Source organism: Natrix helvetica, assembly GCF_964273705.1.
Source record: "Natrix helvetica genome assembly, chromosome: 2".
NCBI lineage: Eukaryota > Metazoa > Chordata > Lepidosauria > Squamata > Natricidae > Natrix > Natrix helvetica.
This window is the reverse complement of record NC_138552.1, coordinates 35,698,784-35,719,346: the sequence shown is the minus strand read 5'-3', so window position 1 is coordinate 35,719,346 and position 20,563 is coordinate 35,698,784. Positions and strand designations below refer to the sequence as shown.

Sequence of the window (20,563 nt, the reverse complement as noted above, 5' to 3'; positions counted from 1 at the left end):
ACTAATAATAGTGTATTTCAGTATCCTTCAGAATCAGTGGGACAGTTTAAATAATTGATTTAAGACTGCAGTCTTCTGGACAGTACCTAAATATGGGTACATATGTATCCTCCTGGAGGTACAGATCTAACTCATTTTTGTTTAATAACATTATTCTTCTGATGTGTATTTTTTCTTTATATAGTTTTATCTTTTTATTACCGTATTTTTTGGAGTATAAGATGCACCTTTTTTCATCAAAAAAGAGGCTGAAAATCTGGATGCGTTTTATACACCGAATACAACATTTTTTGCCTCCTATAGCCCTGCCCCCTTCACCAAAATGGCCATGCATACCCTTATGGAGGCTTTCAGGGAGCTTCTGGGGGCTGGGGAGGGCAGAAATGAGCAAAGAATGGCCCGTTTTTGCTCCTCCCAGCCCCCAGCAGCACTCTATAAGCCTCCATAAGGCTATGCAGGCAATTTTTTTGACAAAAAACTGACCTTTTTTGCTCGTTTTTGCCCCCCCCCAGGAGCATTCTGCAAGCCCCTCCCCCCAAGGCTATTCATGCCTTTTTTGAAAAAGAAATGGGCCCGTTTTTGTGAAAAACGGGTTGTTTTCGGGAGGTTTGCTGAGTGCAAAAACTTCTTTTTTTCCTTTTGGAAAGCTCTTTAACTGATTGATGAGAATTACATTGATCAAGTGCTATGCCAGCAGAATCACCTACCTATCTACTGTATTTGTCTCTCTCTCTATTTCTCTCTCTCTATCCCTTTACCTACCTACCTACCTACTTACCTACACACTCACTCTCTCTTCCTGCCTACCTACTGTATTTCTCTCTCTCTATTTCTCTCTCTATATATATATCCAATTATCTACCTACCTAACTACTCTCTCTCCCTCCCTCCCTATCTACTGTATTTCTCTATTTCTCTCTATTCCTCTCCCTCCCTACCTACCTACACATACTCTCTCTCTCTCCCTACCTACCTACTGTATTTCTCTCTCTTTCTCTATCCCTTTCTCTACCTACCTTACCTAACTACTCTCTCCCTCCCTACCTATCTACTGTATTTCTCTCTCTCTCTCCCTTTCTCTACCTACCTACCAACCTACCTGCTCTCTCTCTCTCCCTACCTATCTACTGTATTTCTCTATCTATCTATTTCTCTCTATCCCTCTACCTACCTACCTACCTACCTACACACTCTCTCTATCTCTTTCTATTTCTCTCTCTTTCTCTCTATCCCTTTATCTACCTACCTACCTACCTACCTACTCTCTCTCCCTACCTACCTATGGTATTTCTCTCTCTTTCTCTCCCTCACTATCCCTCTATCTACCTACCTACCTTTTTAAAAATTTGCCTATTCAAAACCTTGATGTGTCTTATATTCTGGTGCGTCTTATACTCTGAAAAATACGGTAGGTATGAAATGTCTTAACCAAAATATTGCACAAAATATTTATATGTCTAAATACTATATAATTCTGACACAGTTCAGTATACCTATTTGATTTGTTATTTAGTAATTCCTATTTTCTTCTATGCTCTAAGGCAGGGATGTCAAATTCGATCGCGTCCCGTGACTTATCGCTACATATCTCAATGGTTTTTGCCTTTGCGAAGCTAGGGTGGGTGTGGCCTGCATGTTAGGCATCTGGTCTATGGGCCGCCTCCTCTAAGGAATGCCACTTTACTAATTAATATAACAAATTTGGAGGTCAAAGTCCTTTGTAGGTGCTTTCCTAACAACCTTCACAATGTAAATATAATTAAATTGAGTTGTATCTGGCTTAAATAATTTTAATGTTTTGGCAGGGTTCTAGATTTTATGAAAATGAACTTAAGAAAGACCAACAGGTTAATAAACGGATTGAAAAAATGCTGAAACTAAAAAGTAAAATTACAGAACAACAGATTTTGAAAGCACAATTGCAGGTAATTTCACTAAAGATCTTAAATAGACCAGCCAGGTAAGAAAAAACGTGGAACGTTTATTCCATTTAACTTAACTCCATTCTGCATAGGTTTGCTTGATTTAATCTGAAATAACTAGTATATCTTATATAAAGGAAGTCCATGATGTCAGCCTCACATATTAGCATGCTGTTAAGATAAACTTCAATGTAAGGCTTTCTATTTAAGTCAACGTAAGTCACTTTGGTTTGTGACTTACTGAATCCTGCCAATCTTCTTTGTCTAAACCAGGAGTCAGCAACCTTAAACACTCAAAGAGCCACAAAGGTCCTAACCGGAAGCCTCCCATTCAATTCTGGAGCTGACCGGAAGTCTGGTTTCCCCTCCATAAAATCTCCTAGTGCGGCGTCCTTTTCCTCTACCTGTCCTAACCAAAAGCCCTATCAATTGTGGAGCTGATCAGAAAACCCGTCCCTTGCCATAGAGTCTCCTCCTGGTGTGCCCTGCTCCCCCCCCCCCAAACCGGAAGCTCCTCTCAAAATTGTGGTGCCGACTGGTGACAGGGAGCCACAGCAGAGGGATGAAAGAGCCACATGCATCTCCAGAACTGCGGGTTGCTGATCCCTGGTCTAAACTCTAGGAGGTCTGGCTTTCTGTTGTGGTGCTTCAACTAGTGTTTCTGGGGCTCCTGACTGTCAACTTTTAAAGCCCCAGAAGCTTTTATATTTCTATACAACACTTTATTCACATAACTGTGGTGCTGGTTTTAAATATAGCTCCAATGTTTCCAAGAAGTATGTGGGCAGTTTCTCAAAACTGTATGATTATGGTGGGTTTTACTAGTATCCTATGTATGTAGGAATGTTATATTATTTTGAAATTAAATGTTGGATGTTTCTACATCAGTGATGGGAAGGCGTGTATTTTTCATCAATTACACAGTATTCCAAAAAACAAAAAGCTCTTGGAAAAAGAGCTTGGTAGCAGTTAATTGTGATTATAGTACAGCTTCATGTGAGTTACACTTAGTTCTTGTTTACTCATACAAAGAACAGCATTGTGGACATTAAACAAATTAACCAGGAGAGCCATAAAGAGAATCCCAGCATAATTACTGCATTAAACATGCCACTTTCTCATGCCACAGCAAATTAGTTTAGAGCCTTTTTGAAATGATCCATATCATGGTTGGTTCATGTGAGAATTTCTGTTACTAAGGATACAAATTAAAAATTAGTGTGCAAATTATTCCACGTTATTGCAGATGGAAGACTTTGAAGTGATAAAACGGACCATGGAACAGTGTTGATACTATATGTATGTATATACTGTATCAAACAACTCTGAAGTAATTTGTAGTTATTTTATAAACGTATCCAACTTTGAGTAAGAGAAAAGCCTCTGCCTTTATTTAGTTTTGTATATCTATTTGTAAACAGATGGATAAACTTGCAATGGAACTGGATCAGAATCGTGACCTTAGTTGTACTATTGTACACATTGACATGGATGCCTTTTATGCAGCTGTAGAAATGAGAGACAATCCTGAATTAAGGGACAAGCCCATAGCAGTGGGTTCACTGAGTATGCTGGTAAGAAGAAATACACCATTTACATGCTTGCATAAAAAACGCACATATGGTTTCATTGTGTACAAGTTCCTTATTTCTAAATGTGTGATAATAGGGAAGCAAAATAAAAATTATTTTTGCAAGTGCTGTAAAAATGTTTTCTTTAGATTAATATTTTGCCTTTCCTGTTCTTGTTCATCACTTGGTGCTACAGTTTTAAGCAAAATAGTTCTTTGGTTTAACTTACAACATGGTAGCACAAATATGGTTTGTGTCATTAGAGCAGGGTCAAACTTGACTTCATTCAGGGTTGTGTTTTGACCTTTGGGGGATGGGGTGGGCGTGGCCAACTCAACGTCACTCATGTCGGGGGTAGTTGTGGTGGCCCGAGTGCTCTGCCAGCAAAAATGGGCTCCCGAGCTCTGTTTTCTGCTGTGATGGCCTCCTGCAACCTCTGTCAATAAAAAAGGAGCTCGGGAGGGCCACGTGTGGTCCCCCTGAGCTCCATTTTCTCTGGCAGAGGCACTGCAGGCCACTCCTTTGCTGTTTCCAGGGTATCTCCACAGGCCGGATCTAAGCACCCCATGGGCCGGAACTGGCCCCCAGGCCTTAAGTTTGACATCCCAGCTCTAATGTGACTCTAGAACTATTTACACTGTTCTAGCAGTTTCCTGGGAGATTTCCCTATCCTCCCTTAAAGAGCTGGGAATTGAATATTTGATATTTGCATGAAGGGCACTTAGAACTATCATTTAAATTAAATAGAATAACTGCCCTGGTGGAAAATTCTACTTGTTAGGGTTTTTTTATAAGTCAAAACAAGATACAATGGGGTTTTGAGGGTTGGGCACAAGATGGAACTAGAGGGTAACAAAGAGTACAAAGAATGGAACAAAATATCATAAAATTGAGTTTTCAGGTGGAAATTTATAAATTTATTCAAAATTATTGGATATGAATGGTAGATGGAGTGCTAAAGAAGTAACAAACGAAAAACAAGCTATTCTAGCTATGTTTGAAGTTAATTTGTGGGTATAAATGTGACAAGCAGTGAAAAGGATATCGAAAAATGTACAAGTGAAACTGGTTGTGATGGAATGTAATAGTCTGAATACCCAGAAGGGAGGGGCTGCATTCCAGAGGAATAAAGGGCAGCTCAGTCCAGATATTGTTTTGGAAAAGAGGGTGAAGACAGCCCCCTCCTAATAGTTCTTGGAGTATATGATAGATGCAGATGTTAAGAGTGCTTTAGTTTGGGAAGATTCTGTATGTAGGTATGGAATAATGAAGTACTCAACTTGGAAGAATCACTACGTGTCCTTCTTAGTTCTCTGGGCCTGACATTGGTTAATATTTCATTGCCTAAAAGAGATACAAAACTACTAACCCTATATATATTTGTGTTGTATTTGTACTGATAAATAAATAAAGGCATACCAGGGGTTGTAACACAAATACATATATATATATATATATATATGTATGTATGTATGTATGTATGTATGTATGTATATATATATATATATATATATATATATATATATATATATATATATATATATATATATATATATATATATATATATATATATATATATATATATATATATATACATACATACACACCCATCCCCACCCCCCCACACGGATATACATCCAAAATCCAAAAATCTCATCATTTGTTCCTTATCAGCAACAGTTCAGTAAGGGATGCTAGATATTATCTATCTTGATCACTTTTTTGTTCCTGGATGAACAAAACTCATCTGTTGAACTCTTGAACAACTTTTTGAGAAATAATCAAGGTAGATAATATCTAGCATCCTTTACTGAACTTTTGCTGATAAAGAATGAATGATGAGATTTTGGGATTTTGGTTTTAGTAAGAGATGAAATATGGGGTGAAAAGTATATATTATAATGTAAGAGATGGTCTTCAGACCCCTTGTCATCTTTGTTGCTCTTCTCTGTACTCTTTCCAGGACCACATAATCTTTTTTGTACTGTCGTGATCAAAACTGGATGCAATATTCCAACATTGGTATCACAAGCGCGTACTATCATTTCACGTGAAGCAGTTTTGGACTATGTTTGCTTTTTTGTAGCTCTAGCACACACTGCTGGTTCATATCCAAGTGGTCGCCCAGTATGACACCTAGATCCTTCTCTTGACACTACTGTTGAGCCAAGTGCTGCCTATTTTGTACCTGTGCATTTGGTTTTTCCTGCCTAAGTGCATGGCCTTACTTTCTTTACCACTGAACTGCATCTTGCCATTGGGATAAGGCCTGATGCTCAAATCGACAAGATCCTTCTAAATTGTGAAGTTTTATTTTCTGAAGTTTTAGCAATTCCACCTAGCTGGTTGTAATCTGCAAATATGAGCATCCCTTCAATCACATCATCAATCCCCCCACCTTTAAAACAGAGTCTCTTTAAAATGGAATGGTTTTCTAATCAGAGTTGATTTCACAGTAGAAGCTAATTTCCATGTTTAAGTAGTACTTGAATTAATGATTCTTAAGTTTTCCTAACAGCTTTGTAATCTAGTTGTAATCCAATCCATTTCAAAAAGCTTTTTTGGTAAAAGAAAAATATCATGGTTTTGTCTTTCTTAAGTCCACTTCAAATTACCATGCTAGAAGATATGGGGTACGTGCAGCTATGCCTGGATTTATTGCAAAGAAACTTTGTCCACATCTTACTATAGTACCATTAAACTTTAAGAAATATGAAGAAGTAAGTAAACAGGTATGTGATACGTTTGCATAGCTGAATGTATATTAGTTTAATTATTTTAATTCGTCTGCAGTTCACCTAAAATTAAAAATGGTTACACTTTTCCTATTATTCCATATACTATTAACTTTGTTTCCCATAATTAATAAATTATATGGTTGGATGTGGGTTTTTTTTCATGTTTGTATTATGCTAACAAGTTGTTGTAGGTTTCCAGAGAATAATTCTTCTTGTTCATGAGTGATTGAAGCATAGTCTGGAGCCCCTGTAATATTATTGGTTTGCTCTGCATTCAGACTGAGATTATTCTGTCATTTTGGGGACTTGTGTCTTAGCGCTGAGTCAAGTCACCTTCTGTTAATAGTAATGGCTACATCATCACTGCTATGAATTTCTTACCTGCAGAAAGAAACAGACACTCTCTGATTTGAAGTGACACAGGATTCCAGTCCATTTTACTATGCTGATATCCAAAACATTACTGATCAATCTTCACTCTGACATCAAGTTTATTATGGTTCATAGTTCTGACATCTCATAAAAATTGTGTGCATATCTTTGTAGCACTGAACTAGGAGCATGCATTCCCATAGTATATCTTTAGCATCATTAAGAAATGCAGTCTGTTTTATTACTTGCTGTTAAAAGGGTGAGACAAAATAAAATAACTGAGATACCCATCCCTGGAAGCAGCCAGTTTGAATGTCTCATAGGGAGATATTTCTGTCTTAAAATATTTTAACTATCCAATTTTTTATTAGATCTCTCATTTTATTACATTGAGAACAAGTTTTTCTTGTTAATAGCATACCTTCAGTGAAATTTGATCAAGATGCTATAGTTAGCAGGCAGTGGAATCAAAAATACTTTTCAATAATTGACCTTCCTCCCTGATGTGTGATCGATCCATGATGTATGCCAAATGTTACGGTGCTGATACAGGTAGTCCTCGACTTACAACAGTTCATTTAGTGACCTTTAAAAGTTACAATGGCACTGAAAAAAAGTGACTTATGACCATTTTTCACACTGATGATGGTTGCAGCATCCCCGTGGTCATGGGATCAAAATTCAGATGCTTAGCAACTAGTTCATACTTATGGCCATTGCTGTGTCCCGTGGTCGTGCGATTAACCTTTTGCAACCTTCTCACAAGCAAAATCAAGGGGGAAGCCAAATTCACTTAATAACCGCTTTACTAATTTATCAACGGCAGTGATTAACTTGACAACTGTGGCAAGGAAGGTCATAACATGAAGTAAAACCCACTTAGCAAATGCCTCACTTAACATCAGAAATTTTGGGCTCAATTGTGGTCGTAAGTTGAGGACTACCTGCACTGATTAGATGGTATATTTTAAAAACATGAGTAAATAATAGGGCAACTTTATATTTATATTTCTGAAGATTAGGGAAATACTAGCTGAATATGATCCTCAACTCATGCCCATGGGCCTGGATGAAGCCTACTTGAACATAACAGAGTACTTAGAAGAACGGAACCACTGCTCTCAAAGAAAACATCTCAGTACATCCAAGTTTGGTCTAAATGGTATGTAATTATCAGGAGTTATCAGGTCAGAATAAAATGTTCTGTTGCTTTTATGTCTGTGATCTAGTAAACCTGGAAACTGACACATGAATATTTTAAGTTTTAATATTTGCTTTCATGGTTATTTTAAATTAATTTCATGCCAAGGCAAAAGCTAGTGATCAAGATCTTAATCCACAATTTTAAGTGTATTCTGAACACTTATTAAATGTTAACAGTCCTCATTGCAATGGGAGAAGGTTCTCAAGTACTGGTTGTTAACTTGGGCCATTGATTTGGTCAAGGAAAAGAATTGTGATCCTAAACTGGATTTTTTATTTACTCACCTTAAGCAGAAAATCCTAAAAATCTTACTATTTTACTATAATTTTAGATTGCCCTATACCAGTAAGTTATTTGGTCATCTTGATATATACAGTTGTACATATACAGTATGTATACATGTAGAGAGATGCATTGTTTTTTTCAGTGCCAATTTTTAGTTCTGTCAACGTGCCACTCATCTGTGTGAAGGAATGCCTTAAATGCATATAAATAGCAATAGCATCTAGACCACAGGTGTCAAAATCACTGCATCACGTTGCCGTCATGTGATCTATCATGAAATTTTTTCCCTTTGTGGACCTGGGTGGGCATGGCATGCATGTGACACATCTGGTCTATGTGCCCCAGTTTGATACTCCTGTTCTCCAGTAGGTGGAGACATCATCCAGGCATGGGTATGACTCCATCTAGGATCCAATAGGACTGGGTCTACAAGTATTAAAGACACGCCCACCAGGCTACTCCCCAGAAATAGACTCAGTCGATCCTTTGATTAGCTGTGTCTCCCTAGCTCTCCTTGCTATTTCTTTATTTCACAAAAAAAAAAAAACCTTCTCTTCAAATTTCTTCAATTGGCTTCCCTCTCAAATTATTACAATCAGGCTCCTTCTCAGCCAATAGTGCTTTATAGTCCTCTCTAAGCAGTTTACAGAGTCAGCATATTGCCCCCGACAATTTGGGTCCTCATTTTACCAACTTGGAAGGATGGAAGGCTGAGTCAACCTAGAGCTGGTCGGGATCGAACTGCTGGCTGTCAGCAGAGTTAGTCTTCAATTTTGCCTTCTAACCACTGTACCACCATGGCTTTTTCTTTCTTTTCCTCCATCGGACATGACCCTGCAGCAGTAACAATGAGAACACTGCCATTTCTAAAAGCAATATATGCAACAATCTTGCCAAATAAGTGATTTTGAAGTCTAAAGCAGCAGACTCCAGCCATTTAGCCACCGTGGACCAGTTTTATGAAAGACAATTTTTCAATGGACCGGGGAGGGTGGGGGAATGGTTTTAGTTTTGCTTGCTCATCTGCCGCTCACCTCCAGGAAAACGGTCGGGTTGCGGCCAAAAGCGCGCAAAACCCTTGAAACGGTCGGCGCTGACTCGGAAAAGCGGCGAAAAGCCTGCGAAAGTTCCTAAAATGGCCGGCGCCTGTCAGGGGAGCGGCAAAAAGCGCGCGAGCCCCAAGCGGTGGCCACCGCAGTCGCTGGGCAAGCTAATAGCCTTCGCCACGCTGGAGAGCCTCAGCGCTCTACCCAGGTAGCGTAAAGGAGCGGAGGCAAGCCAATACGGAGGAGAAGCCTCCCGCTGTCAGAACGAGCGCCGGCAGCCGCCGGTCAGCTCTCAGACCCCCGCGCTCCTTACCAGCGTTTCTTTTAGCATTCACTCCGGTTGTTTAATTTTCTCTTATTCTCCGGCGTGTCAACGATTAAAGAATTTTATTATATTTGATTACTTATTAAGTTCTGGGGAGTCCAGTGTAACTGTCCTAAACTGAGGAGCTCCCCTGCTACAGTCCAAACGAGCGGACTGAGTTTTTAAAACTGGATTGCAGAGGCAAAGGGAGGCGTGGTCAACAATAAAAAACTCACTCAGTCCTAGGGCAGTTAGACTGTGTTAACCCATGCTTGGACTGTCCAAGCAGAGCACAGGAGAACACTGCCATTTCTAAAAGCAATATATGCAGCAATCTTGCCAAATAAGTGCTTTTGAAGTCTAAAGCAGCAGACTCCAACCATTTAGCCACCGTGGACCAGTTTTATGAAAGACAATTTTTCAATGGACCGGGGAGGGTGGGGGAATGGTTTTAGTTTTGCTTGCTCATCTGCCGCTCACCTCCAGGTGTGCAGCCCAGTTTTGAACAGACCATGGACTGGTACCAGTCCTTGCTCAGGGGGTTGGGACCCATGTTCTAAAGCTATTTCTGTTATTAGCTTTACAAGAGAATTTGAAATGACTGTTTTACTTATGATATTCTGATTTTTACTTTAAAAAAAAACACCAGGAAAACAAAATGAATCAAACTTGAGTGAAGATGTGCATTCCTGTTCACCAGTATTGTTTGACAGTGACACTCTGATTGATAAGCAGACTATTCAGCCATCTTTGCCCTTAGAAGAACAGCAATGTCAACAGTCAAGAGTTCAGTTAAAGTCAGTTGTCTTGGAAGCATCAGCTGAGGAAGTTGTAAATGAAATTCGTTTGAGAATTCAACAAAAAACTGGGATGACTGCTAGCGCTGGTAAATACATTTTTATTATTTAAAATACTGACAGTTCTAGAATAATTCTGATTTACTGTGTTCATAAAATATCTGTCGTATTGATTAACTAGAGTTGTAGCTGTGATTCTTTGCTGCTGTATCCAGCCATATAATATCAATCAAAAAGTGCAAAGCTGAATAATTACCGTGTTTCCCAGAAATTACGACATGTCCTGATAATATGGCCATGCCATATTTTTCCTGTGGGAAAAAATATACACCCTCTCCCAATAATAAGCCCCTTGGACAATCCCCCCCCTCTAGCCAGGCAGAGCGCCACTCACCAACCTAGCGATATCCCGAAGGCGCAAAGCCGCAGGAGCTGGGGGAAGGGGGGCAAAGGCGCTCACGTTGCTTGATGCCTTTGGGATTCCGCTAGGTTGGTGGATGGTGCTGTGCCCAGCTGGAGCGGGGGGTTGCCAGGCAGCTGCTCTCACAAGCAGCCACCCAGCAACGCCCCATTCCAGCCGGGCAGAGCTTCACTCACCAACCCAGTGATATCCCAAAGGCGTTAAGCCATGTGGCGCTCTGCCTGGCTGGAAAGAGAGGTTGCGCGAGCACTTGTTCTGCCTCCAGCTTGTGTGGCTCCCAGCCTCAACATGCTCAGCTCTCCCTGCAGGGCTGGGTCAGGGCACTGCCGCCGTGGCCCCGCTGCCGCCACCGTGGCCCCACTGCCACCACCACAGCCCTGCTGCCACCGCCGCCATGCTCCGAGCATAACGGAAGACTCGGCTGGGCATGGTGAGGTTGGGTGGCATGTGAGCTGGAGGCAGAACAAGTGCTCGCGCAACCACTCTTTCCAGCCAGGCAGAGCGCCACGTGGCTTAGCGCCTTTGGGATATTACTGGGTCAGCGAGTGGTGCTCTGCCCGGCTGGAAAGGGGGTTTGCTGGGCAGCTGCTCATGAGCGTGGTCACCTCATGATGGCTTTGTTGCACTGATGTGACAGCGCAACACAGCCGTTTGCCCCTGAGGCTGTGCCCGGCTCTTCAGGCGCCTGCTCGCAAGAGAGCAGCCACCTGGCAACCCAAAATCAATAAGCCCCCCCTCCCAATAATAAGGCCCAAGCAAAATTTGGGTGGTCAAAAGAAAATAAGACCCTGTTTTATTTTCTGGGAAACACGATATGTTTTACTTCTAGTGTGTGTTCTCTTATTTCATTTACGTGTCTCCTGTCTATAAAAGGTTGTACAATTTATTGGATATGTGCATTGTCTTGGTCCCAGTGCAAATACTGACCATTAAATTATTACTCTGGACTCAATTATTCATAGATTTTGTGCATTTGCTTATGCAAAATGAAATGGCTTTCAGACTGATTCTCCCTATTACATTGTTGTTTTACCAGGTTGTTTTACAATGTTGTTTGGGGGAGAAAGAAGGTTTTATACCTGGAATGTTACGTTCATAACTAACAAAGTTGCAATTATGTAATTTTCATTGATATTATTCAAATATTCTCCCATTCACTACTGCATTGGGCCACAACCAAAGATTGTTAACACTTACTCCCTCAATTAGTTACTCACCTAATCTTTCCACCTACTCTCTTCAACATAAATTATATCTATTGCCTTGATTTTTATCTGGAGGCTGGCTGCAATTAGTGACAGTGACTCAGATATTAGTAAGAATTAGCCCTGATTTTTTTCTGAATAAATATAATAATTTGGGTGTAATCAAAGGATGTGAATATATTGTATATATTTAAGAGATCTATAATAATTAAAGAGAAAGACATTTGTTCTTACATTGTTTGTAGGCAAAATTTGAAACCAGCAATTAGATAATGGCCAAATAATAGCTGGTTACTTTTTTGGGGGGTGGAGGGAATGATCCTTTGTATAGGATTCAATTGTTTCATACCAGAAGAGTTAGGAATACAAAAATAAAAACTGGTTATAGAAGACTGTATCTTGGGAAACCCTAATAACTAATGGTCCTCTAAAAAGCTAAGAAATGTAATGTTGAAAGGAACTTTGGAAGTCATCCAAATCCGTGACAGCTGTTCAACTTCTGCTTAAATTCTTTCAGTAAAGAAGAACACATTACTCTTTAATTTTTTTCCTCTTTTCTACCTTCTGGAATAACAGAGGTCTGGAAATCAGTCTGAATTGGTCTGAAATTATAGATCTGCTATTCTGTCAATAGATATGATTAAGAGCTAACCCAAATAAAAATACTTAAAATGAAAAGAGATAAACACCCCATGAGAGGCAATGCTATTTAAATAGCATACATTTTAATGTAAAGCAAATAGATAATGAAGTTGAATATTATCCAAGCATAGCTCAGAGACTGTATCTAGAAAGGCCTGTAATGGCCTGTTCAGATGAAGTTAAATAAGATTGCAGGAAAGAAGAATTTGGCAAATGAAGTCAAGGGAAAGTAAATGAGATAATTTCCCTCTTTCTTTTCCTTTTTGCTCAGTGATTTTCTTCTTTCAGTCCAGGCAGGTCTTTACCCAAAGAAGCAGTTTATGGGAGCTTGAGACCAGAGAAGGCAAGCAAGCAAGTTTTGCACCTGGAAGTTGATAAGTAACTTAGATAGGAAAGTGCAATTGGTGCTCAAAATCCTTATTATTCATGCAAATTAAATGGGATCAGAGCAGCAGTGATTGATGAGGAAAGAGATTTTGTGGTAGTGCTGAACAGTTTCATCAAGGTGTCAACACAGGGTACATCCATTCATGTTAGAGATAATTAGGAATGGTATTAAAAATAGAAATGCCAATATATTAACACATTTATAACAATCAGTGGTGTGTGTGCATCTGAAATATTGTTTATAGGTCTAGTCACTGTACCTTAAAAAAGATAGGATGGAATTATACAAATTGTTGAAAAAAGATTAAGAAATAGTAAGATAAAGAAATTGAGAGGAAGATTTACACTATTCATTCTTCTTCTCCATGTTTTCTGTCCGTGCAAATGAGCCTTGCTTTTGTTTCAGTTCATTGAGTCATCCTGCATATATTTGTTTCTCGTTTCAATCCTCATACTGTCTATATTAGTGATTTGTGTTGAAGTACACACTTCCTAAAGTTGCCAAGTTTGAAAAGCCCTGGTCTATATGATCAAATCACTCATTTTACTGCTTTTATACTAGTCACTCATTTTTTAATTTAACCCATTTAATTTAATTTAATTTAATTTAACCATTCATAGTTGATAAGAGGCAAGTGACAAAATGTTGGCCTGAAAAGTTTCTATTCTAGAGATATTAGCTTACATTATTTTAGCACACTTGAGATAAAACTAGGTATTGGTTGTGTTTGTGGTATACTGGCCAAAATATAACAGAACTATCCAATATTATGACTGATATGATGACCTCACATTAACATGGAATACTGAATGAGATGTAGATATGACAGTTTGGTAACCTAGCCTCGATTTTGCATAACCAAAAAGTATTATATTTTTTACCTCATCTCCCTGTGAGATGGGCACCCATAATATCGATGTTTTGATGGCACCTGTGGCACTGCCACAAAAATATTCTTTATACTCAACTTTCATCTCAAATCTGGATTACTTCGTCTTTTACATAATATGTAATTGAAGCTGGAAAGTGATAATTCTTTTTTGTTTTTATTTGATTTTTTCCCCATTTGATTGTAGGCATTGCTCCCAACATGATGTTGGCAAAAATGTGCAGTGATAAAAATAAACCTAATGGCCAATATAGAATCCCTCCAGAAAGAGATGCTGTAATGGACTTCATCAAAAATTTAGCTATTAGAAAGGTGAAAAAAAATATGATTTATTTAATGTTACTACTTTTATGAATGTTGTATTCAGGAAATAGTGTTGGTATCTAATTTACTTATCAACATTTTATCTTCTATTTCTGCCACTGTAAAATATTGCACTGCCTTCCATGGTCATGTGACTGCATTTTGGACAGTTAGTAATCAGCTCATATTTACAACTGGTTGCTGTGTCCTCTGGTCACATAACCATGATTTGTTATTTTCTGCCAGTTGCCAGTAAAAAATATGCCCATTTGGGAGGGTGGATTGAGATTTACAACCACGTTTCATGTAATGACTGTATGATTTGCTTAATGACCGCTCTAACAACTGGTCAAAAAATCAGTTACTGTCGCATAGTGCCTCACTTACATAAGTCAATGCACACAGTACAACAAATTCACCAGTTATGTGCAGCAGTTTACCAAGTTATGTAATTATTTCTGTTACTTTAAAAAAAAACGCTCAGTTTCCAAGGTGATTGTTAATAATAGATGACAACGGGATATATATTGAAACTGCTAAAATTAAGATTTCACATTAAAACTTCCTGTGTCACTGGTATAGAATTCATTCTCATTTAGGTACCAGGCATAGGAAAAGTAACAGAGAAAATGTTAAAGGCTTTGGAAATAGAAACTTGCACAGAACTGTACCAGCAGAGGGCTTTGATTTCTCTTCTATTTTCTGAAACATCCTGCCATAATTTTCTTGAAATCTCTCTTGGTCTGGGTTCCACACATTTGGAAAGGTATTTTATACAAAATGTACTGATCCTTATTTTACTTGTTTTCTAAATATTTCATTAATTGGCTGCATTTCACATGAAATTAATAACTGTATTATTCAAGTTTATCTGTAATCTAGCCTAGTTTTTATTCTAATTCCCAGTAGAATTGCAGAATCTTAGGGCTTTCCCTCAACTCTCCTAAGATCCTTAAGCCTAAAATAGATCACATATATTTGTAACTTTAAAAAATATTCAGTGAAGTACTTCAATTTTCAATATTGAAAACTATTTTAAAATTGTTAAGTAAATTCAGTTCCATCACGTGCTAACAAAGGATAAACTTTCTTATAAAGACAGTGATATTGAATACTTACATAAAATGATGACATTTACTAATATTTCTTACCTTTGCTTTATCTTGTTTTTCAGACAACTGTTTTTGTCTAATTTTGAGTAATTATTTTTCCATTGCTTTTTCCCCCTCCATGATGCATGTGTGTCTGCTCATAAAATTTGACACTTATTTTATTGTGAAGTTACCTTTGAAATTTAGCACTCTTGAATGTTCTTTCTTTTTTTTAAGGGATGGGGAAAGAAAAAGTATGAGTACAGAAAGGTATGTACTCAAATGTACGGTATATCAAATATAAACATCTCACCTCTTGCATTTAAATATACTGTGTGGGGTTTTTTCCCCCCATGATGCAAAAATCACCAATACAGTGCCAAAAATTTACCAAATAAAGTTTGGTGTTACCTGAATTATGGTTTAGCTTATTTGTTTGTTCATTTATTTATTATTTAAGTGTATTCATTGCCCAACATTCATAAACAGAAGAAGCATTCATAAGTAGAAAAACCATAAAAGCAGCTAAAACTCTGTCCACATAAAGATAATAGACAATTAATCCAAATACTGGTACCAGCACTCTTTTCCCATCATGTAAAAGAGATACTGATTCTTTGGAAATAAAAATTATGGTATGTAACTGAACCTCTTTTGAGACATTCTTCTAGAAATCTTTTTCCCTATTAGAACAGTAATACCAAATATAATTATGGTGACTGTGCCAAGAAGACATAAGATAAAAATAGAAATTTCCCTCCATGTCTAGATATGCTGCTTCCATCAGTGACAGGCTTCTGATACAGGAGAAAAGTTCAACTGATCCAGACAGAGGAAGATTTGATTTTCATTGATTCCTCTTCCTTAATAAGCTGTCTATACCCTTTGAAAATCTGAGTGTTAGGTAATCCTCTGAAATAGTGGAGAAGATACCAAGAAATTGTGATCGTTCTCTTGACCCAACCCCTAAGAAGCTTTACGAGCAGAACTTTATTCAATGACTAATTCCTTCAAGTAGAATTAAATATTGGATCTCCAAAGAACCAAAATTTATTTTTCATTGTGCAGGTTTTTTTTTAAAAAAACAAAGTCATTATTGAGTATTTTTAATACATTAAAAGGTTTAAACTGGATCAAGACTATTTTTTTATAATTAGATCCAATTGAAATAATTGTAAAACCAGTGTCTAACTTTAGTGCCAATTAAATCCAATTGTAAATCTGACCTCCACTATTAAACGGAAGCTGGACTGTTACATTTGTCCCAAAGCTTAAACTTCCTTTTGATATTTACCATAACAGACACATGAAATCATATTGTGCTTTTTAATTTTTGTGTAGTAAGTATGTAGCATCTATTACAAGCTGAAACATTCATTTTTTAATGATGCAGTGGATTTAAAGAACTCTTTTTGTATTTAGGTATTGTTCAATAGATTTTGCAAATATTTTCTGCTTAGTTTAAACTTGCTTGGATAATCTCTCAAGGACAGAACATGCTGAGGTTTTCTTCTCTCTTGGCAGGACGTTTAATGAAATAAGTGCATCAGAACAATACAGGTTATGTCAAGAACTCTGCAGTGACCTTGCTCAAGATTTGACAAAGGAGGGACTTAAAGTAGGTAACTTTATGCCTTCTGTAATTTCTCCTGTTTATTAGCCGTCACATCTTCCATATTTATTGGTGTATTGTTTTGGTGGGAAATACTTTTTATTTCTCTGCATTCCTCTTGGTCGTAGGAATTTAGATAGAACAGAATTTATGCTGAAGGTGAAGATGATTTGTTAGATTTACAGGCAGTCACTGGGTTAAAAATGAGTTTGGTTCCTAATGTTGTCTTTAACTTAAATTTATATATGAGCCAGAACGTGTACTTACGAATGGACTGCTTATTAATAAAAATGGTATATGGCCCCCGTTCTCCTTCATTGAGCTGATCTTCCTCTTCACCCTTACTGCAAGACACTTCCCACCAGGAGCTATAAGGGCTATAGATCGTTGGTAGACATTTGGCTTTTCAGTGTTGATTTCTGAGGTTTAATTCCTAGCTGCAAAATATTTCACTGAAATTCAGGAGAAATGTTAAATGGAGCTATGGTTTGGACTCAGTTTACGGTAAATTGCAGTGTTTCTATGCAAGAACATGGAGACTTATTTCTTGAATGATGAAACTTATAAAAAAGTGGTGTTGCCAAATAAGCAACTGAAAATAAATAGAAGGAAAGGGAACTAGTATTGCAAAAATGACTTAACTCTCTTGGAAGTTCACTTCTCATTTAAAAAAAAGCCTCACACTCTTTTTTTTCTATTTGTTTTTACCAAAAATTCTAGTTGAGCATTAAAAATTAAGTCTGTTCCTATTTGTATAGATCTGCTCTGGCTTTCGTTTTTTTGGACATGATTGCATATGATGAATCAGAGTGCCGAGAATTTTTGTAAGATTTGAACTGAACAAAATGAGACATTAAAATAAACAGTTGCTTAACAGTCTTAAATATAAAGAACTAATGAAGATAAGATACAATTTCTGTATTTCAGAATATAGAAGCTTCATAAAAATTGTCTATTGTTTCTAATAGGCTAGAACCATAACTTTAAAACTGAAGAATGTGAACTTTGAAGTGAAAACAAGAGCTAATACAGTACTTTCTGCAGTTTCTACTGAAGATGAAATATTTGCTATTGCTAAAGATTTACTTAAATCAGAAATGGAGATTGTGGCCCCAGAACCTCTACGTTTAAGATTAATGGGTAAATATCATTTCACATAATTATGCGGATTAAAGGCTTGCATGATTATGCCAATTATTGTTAGTTATTTGAGTGAAATGAACGTTTTGATCAATAAGCAATTGCTGTTAAACTTTGTTCTTATACACTTCTATTATACCTTTACAATTAAATGGTTACTGAAAGTTCCTCAAATCAGCATTTCTTCACTATTAATTGTTAGAATATATGTTTAAAATCATCCTTTACTATCTCCTTCAAAAAACAGTTGTATTCTTAACACTTTCCCATTATCAAAAGAACAATTGGTGCTTCACATATTGCCTCATTACTTAGTTTTTATCCAAATTTAAGCATGTGAAACTGGATGGATAAAACTGTGTTTCTCTCTATCTCCCTTCCTACCATGAGTCTTCTAGGGGTAGGTTGTTCCAATGGGGAATCATTCCTATATATGTGTATGTGAAGCAGACTGCAATTCAGCATTTGTTGTTTTGATTATATTTTTAAACACTTATCTTTTTGTGGCTTGTCTGTCATATTCAGGTGTAAGAGCATCCGGTTTTTTAACCGAAGAAGAAAAAAAATACCATCAGAAGAGCATTGTTAATTTCTTAGGACCAGGAAAACAAGCCTGTGCTTTTAAGAAAGCTGTCAACATTTTCCCAAAAGTATCTGAAGGAGAAAGCTTTTTCAATAAAAAGAGAGCTACAAGAGAACAAACCAATCAAGGGATATTTTTAAATGAATCTTCAAACAAGAAGAGTCTACAAGATACAATGTCAACAATAGCTTCAGGAGATCAAAGAAAGGATGATGAACATCAGATCTTTATTTGCCCTATTTGCTTTGAGGAGCAGCAAGATAGCACTTTAGAAACATTTAATAGACATATTGATATGTGCCTTAGTGGAACAAAAGAAAAAGAAAATGCAGAAATTACTGATAATAGCAAATCATGGAAAAATGATCCTCCTGTGGATATGGGAAAAAAAGAAGAGATACAAATTAAAATAAGTAAACCACCAGTGAATGAACAGTCAACCAATAAAGCTGATTGTGTTTCTTCAAGTAGCAAAGATGTTTCACCTAAATGCCTAGTAATTCATAAGCACAATGAGAATGGATGTGGTCCTTCTAATGCTTCGGTATCTGAAATGCATGCTAAGGATGATTTCTCTTCCGGAGCCTTGTTAATAGATAAAGAAGAGTCAAATTGCTCAGGAAGTAATTTGCAACGTTTTTCTGGCATTAATGAAAATGTTTTTGTTTGTCCAGTTTGCAACATAGAACAAAAAACAAAGGATCTTGCCTTGTTCAATAGGCATGTGGATGTTTGTTTAAACAAAGGCATTATCGAGCAGTTGACAGAAAAACCAGGTAATGGTGAGCCTTTTACCAATCATGTAAATAAAAACTTTTAAACTCATCTTTTTGGAATGTTAAACAAAGTGCAGAACGCAAATTTATATGAGGTTTCTATAAAGGAGTTGACTGTTTCTCAATTTTGTGTAGAGAGTGGCTGATGTTTCTTTCTGTAGAAAAATAAAAGGTATTTTGTCAATTGTAATAATTTAATTTTTAAATGCAGGAAACATAAACATTTCTGGGCTCTTGTCATACACAGATTGTGCAGGAGCTATGCAACACACTGTCCTATAACTCATTTGTTATTGGAAGTATAGACTATCTGCATAATTGTTAAAAGGGCAAATATTTATTTTTCCTACCCAAGCAAAACTGATATAAATAGGAAGAAAGAACAAAATAGCTATAGAAAAGTCATGGTTTATATAAAGGTTTATGAACAGTTTATGAACAATTTCTGTAGAGGAGAAGAAAACAATAGTAGATGTTTTTGTTAATTCCAATTTGTTAATCATAATTGTACTTGAATACATTTTTGCTTTCAGTTTAAAAATGTTAAATATTTTCCCCCAGAAATCTTAGATAGAGGACAATATAATACAAACCTTTCAGCAGGAACAAAAAGGTAAGCTCTGAGTGAGTTTTAATAGAATATTTGAATATTTAGAATATATTAATGTCAAAACATTTTGTTGTCGTGACTGTTTATTTAGTAATACATGTTTTGTTCTTTTCAGATCTGGAACAATAATTCCCCAGTCAACATCCAAAAAAGTCAAGTCAAGCAATCCTAAGTGCACCATAGAATCATTTTTCAAATGAACACAATGAATTAATTTAATTATTGTTATGGTACTAAGGCTTAGAATAAAATATGTCACTTGGACCTTATGTATTGTGTATAAATTATGTAACTTTAAAGAATTATATAAAATATAATTATATAAAGTTATATTATAGATTGTATTACTTACGTATATTGCATATATATGATTTTGCACCAGCTAACCCATCATTTTATTTCGGATGTACAACATATTTTAAATAATGCATGAAATGTATGGAAGTTGACATTTAAAACTGATAAGCATATTGTTATTTATTAAGGAATGTTAAGCACTTTTAAAAGCCAGTTCTTTGAATGACATGATGGTAATGGCTGTTATCTTCACAACTCTTACATAAGAAGGGAAAGGGGAAAAAATTGATTTCATTTAAAAATTAAAACTTGTCCTTTATAGATCAGGCACTATTATGAAAATTTCAGATTTGCTTTGCTTTCCTC

At 36.8% G+C, this 20,563-nt stretch overlaps 1 protein-coding gene across 5 annotated transcripts in view; it reads left to right on the top strand.

Moving 5' to 3' along the window:
- POLK (DNA polymerase kappa) overlaps positions 1-20,563 on the top strand; it is a 28,205-nt gene extending 7,642 nt beyond the window's left edge. For 4 of the 5 annotated variants that reach the window (XM_081941272.1, XM_081941270.1, XM_081941271.1 and 1 more), the window contains 13 exons: positions 1,806-1,925; positions 3,344-3,496; positions 6,095-6,226; positions 7,622-7,766; positions 10,093-10,329; positions 13,973-14,097; positions 14,688-14,854; positions 15,417-15,449; positions 16,704-16,797; positions 17,760-17,931; positions 18,457-19,290; positions 19,852-19,903; positions 20,016-20,563. In XM_081941272.1, the coding sequence (XP_081797398.1) occupies positions 1,806-1,925; positions 3,344-3,496; positions 6,095-6,226; positions 7,622-7,766; positions 10,093-10,329; positions 13,973-14,097; positions 14,688-14,854; positions 15,417-15,449; positions 16,704-16,797; positions 17,760-17,931; positions 18,457-19,290; positions 19,852-19,903; positions 20,016-20,100 (2,349 nt within the window). In that variant the 3' untranslated portion in view covers positions 20,101-20,563. The remainder of the gene's footprint in view (positions 1-1,805; positions 1,926-3,343; positions 3,497-6,094; positions 6,227-7,621; positions 7,767-10,092; positions 10,330-13,972; positions 14,098-14,687; positions 14,855-15,416; positions 15,450-16,703; positions 16,798-17,759; positions 17,932-18,456; positions 19,291-19,851; positions 19,904-20,015) is intronic. The other variant, XM_081941273.1, reaches the window with a different exon arrangement.